The sequence below is a fragment of the Crocodylus porosus genome, unplaced genomic scaffold, assembly GCF_001723895.1.
Source record: "Crocodylus porosus isolate Cpor-Errol unplaced genomic scaffold, CroPor_comp1, whole genome shotgun sequence".
NCBI classification, from domain to species: Eukaryota; Metazoa; Chordata; order Crocodylia; family Crocodylidae; genus Crocodylus; species Crocodylus porosus.
In genome coordinates this window covers 10,005,265-10,008,409 of record NW_017728907.1, presented here as the reverse complement: position 1 = coordinate 10,008,409, position 3,145 = coordinate 10,005,265, and the positions used below count along the sequence as shown (strand labels likewise).

Sequence of the window (3,145 nt, the reverse complement as noted above, 5' to 3'; positions counted from 1 at the left end):
TGTCAAAAGCCTTCCGGAAGTCCAGGAAGACTATGTCCACTGCTACCCCTGCATCTAATGATCTGGTGATCTGATCATAAAAGGTCACCAGGTTGGTCTGACAGGACCTGCCACTGATGAACTTGTATTATGGATCAGGAGGTGTTCAGATGGGGACTAGAGAAGCAGTTATGATACTAGTTTAGTATGGCTTAGTAGAATGTGGTGCAGAGAGTCAAGGCAGTAATGGAGCCACTGCTCCAGTTCAGCTTCCATGATATTAGAGAAGGGGAGTATCAATCCACCAGTCCAGGTGAGAGAAACTGGCCCTCCTCTCCTGGGAGGTTCAGCAGAGAGTCACTGTATTCCAGGGGCAGTGCATGTTGATTTGTGCCAGCAACTGGACTGTAATTCATGTAGGCAACTTGTGAAGGATGGCAAGGGGCAGCTGAGAGTGGAGAGAAGGGGGGTGGCTCCAGTGAGTGGGGAATTGAGGGGATGGCTCAGGGCTTAATCAGTGTAATGTGTGTCCTTTTTAGGCCGCTGGAGCAACTCCTACAAACTCCCATACAGTTGGATTGGAACGGGCCATGCTGTCTACAATGGCTCTTTCTATTACAACCGGGCCTTCACACGCAACATCATTAAGTATAACCTGAAGCAGAGGTATGTGGCTGCCTGGGCTATGCTGCATGATGTGGCCTATGAGGAGTCCACGCCGTGGCGGTGGCGGGGCCACTCTGATGTGGACTTTGCTGTGGATGAGAATGGCCTGTGGGTCGTTTACCCAGCCATTAACTATGATGGCTTCAACCAGGAGGTCATTGTTCTGAGCAAACTGAATGCGATGGACCTGAGCACCCAGAAGGAGACCACATGGAGGACAGGCCTGAGGAAGAACTTCTATGGGAACTGCTTCGTCATCTGTGGTGTCCTTTATGCTGTGGACAGCTACAACAAGAAGAACGCCAACATCTCTTATGCCTTTGACACACACACCAACACGCAGATCATCCCCCGGCTACTCTTTGAGAATGAGTACTCCTACACCACCCAGATAGACTATAATCCTAAGGATCGTCTCCTCTATGCCTGGGACAATGGTCACCAAGTCACTTACCATGTGATCTTTGCATACTGAGACAGCAGTGATGGAGACTCTTAAAGGGCCACTAGCACCTTTTATTATTATTATAATTATAATTATTATTTTGTACAAATCAAAGAGTAAATGATGTTCTTTTTTTTTTAAAGGTGGATTGTAGATCAGTCCACAGGCCAGAATCAACCCCTTTATTTTTTGGTGTAACCTTGCTTCTGTTTTATGCTGAGAATGCTGCCTCTTGTCCCATACAGAAGGATAGTCCTTTGTTGTCAGTCTGAATAGGGGTGGCTCCTCCTGGAAAGAGAGAATCCTATTTCCTTTATAATTGTTCATGAAAAGGTTGTGATGGAAAAGGGTGAAACATGAATACAGCTACAGTTACTTTTTAAATAAAAAATACATAGTAAAAATGAATAAAAAATAGACTTTTGGCTTAGCACCAGTGTATCTGAGGCAAGGTGCTTGCAAGTCCTTTTCTCCTGGAGATTGCTAATACGTTGTCTTATGTTGGTTCTTGTCTTCACTGAGTTAGCTTTGTGACCATTTTGTCACATTGATGTGTTTCTCATTCATTTTCAGCACTGCCTGGTCCTCCTCATGAATGGAGGTCTGGGAGCCAGCATTGCTATAAATCATTTCTCGAATTCTATGCAATTACCATAGGTCTGCTGCTTCCTTTTTGCAGGCTCTGCTCGCTTCCTGCCTGTGCCCAGACCATGCACACATGTGCAAGAGCAGAGCTCCCATTAGTGTAGATTCTTACACACGCCCCAATGGTGCAATGGAGCGCTGCCGGGGTGACCAGAATGTGTCAAGGGGAGAGCCAGCCTGGTGGGTCTTTCCAGCAGCAGAAGGGAGCTGCACTGTAAATTTGTAGATACTTTTTTAACCGCAGACAGACACCCAGTGTTTGCTTTGTCTTGGATCTGGGCAGAAGCTCAGCTTTGACTCCTGGTCAAGTGCAGGACAGTAAAACCCAAGAGCCAAGCAGTGTTGACACCATCTGCAGTCACAGGGACTTCCATCCCTGCTTTGAGGGTGTTGTGTCCTAACAGCTCCCCTCCCCTTTTGGCTGCACCTGGGCACACTGGAAGCCCAGGAGGCTGCTTTGTGAAGAACTTCACTAGACAATCTGCCTACTGTAGTGTCCCCAGTTCATGTCCGAGGCTTGCTTCTGGCCTGGGATGGCCTTTTTCTGTAACCCATGCCCCATTTTGCAGACTTGGTATTGCAAGTCAGCCATTCTGGAGCCCCTGTACTCTTTATTGCATTCTTTCAGTAATAAACATTCAAGCACCTTTGCATTTGTTTGGGGCAGTTTTGGGGACGGGTGCTTTTATTCATCACATGGCAACACAAATAAGCTGAAAACAACAGCAAGGAGTGCTCATTTGTGCAAGGTGGGACTGAGATGGACCCAAGAACAGGAAACTGAGATCCCACTCATCTCTGGATGCTAGGACCACTTGGAAGTCAGTTCATCTGACAATCACCTTGGGGACATAGGGACTAATGGCACATTTTAAATTGGATATGGGGAAATAGGTCAATGTGTTACCTGATTTTATTACTGAGCAAATGAATGTTAGAGCAGTGTATGTGGAGAATAAGGTGGTAATACGCCGGGTATATAATGGGGTGTTAATTCCAGTTAATGTGTGTATGATCTAAATGTTAGGCACAAAGACAATATGGTAAAGGTTCAGTTTATAATGGTTCCAGCAAAATTAGTTCCCATTATTGAGTTAAGAACATGTAATGCTTTGAATTTAATAAACAGAATAGACTTTCTTGATTAGCCAATGAATAGCAATATAAAACAGTTTCATGATGCTTTTTAATGGTAGAAGGAAGCTGTCCACTGAGCACAAAATAGAACCAAACACTCCAACTATTCATGCTCCTAGGAACGTTCCCTTTGCTTTAAGAAATAAAAGTAACTAGACAGATTCGTTGTTTTGGATATAATAGAAAAAAATAGAAGAACCAACAGCTTGGATTCATCCCATGCCAAGCAACAGTAGGGACCAACAGCTTGGGCTTATAGCAGAAAGATGGCTC

The 3,145-nt window shown here is 45.1% G+C and overlaps 1 protein-coding gene across 1 annotated transcript in view; it reads left to right on the top strand.

Moving 5' to 3' along the window:
• OLFML2B (olfactomedin like 2B) overlaps nucleotides 1–2,386 on the top strand; it is a 57,615-nt gene extending 55,229 nt beyond the window's left edge. Inside the window, exon 9 of the mRNA XM_019530572.1 lies at nucleotides 519–2,386. Coding sequence (XP_019386117.1) covers nucleotides 519–1,120 — 602 coding nt within the window. The 3' untranslated portion in view covers nucleotides 1,121–2,386. The remainder of the gene's footprint in view (nucleotides 1–518) is intronic.
• The last annotated feature ends 759 nt before the right edge of the window (nucleotides 2,387–3,145 follow it).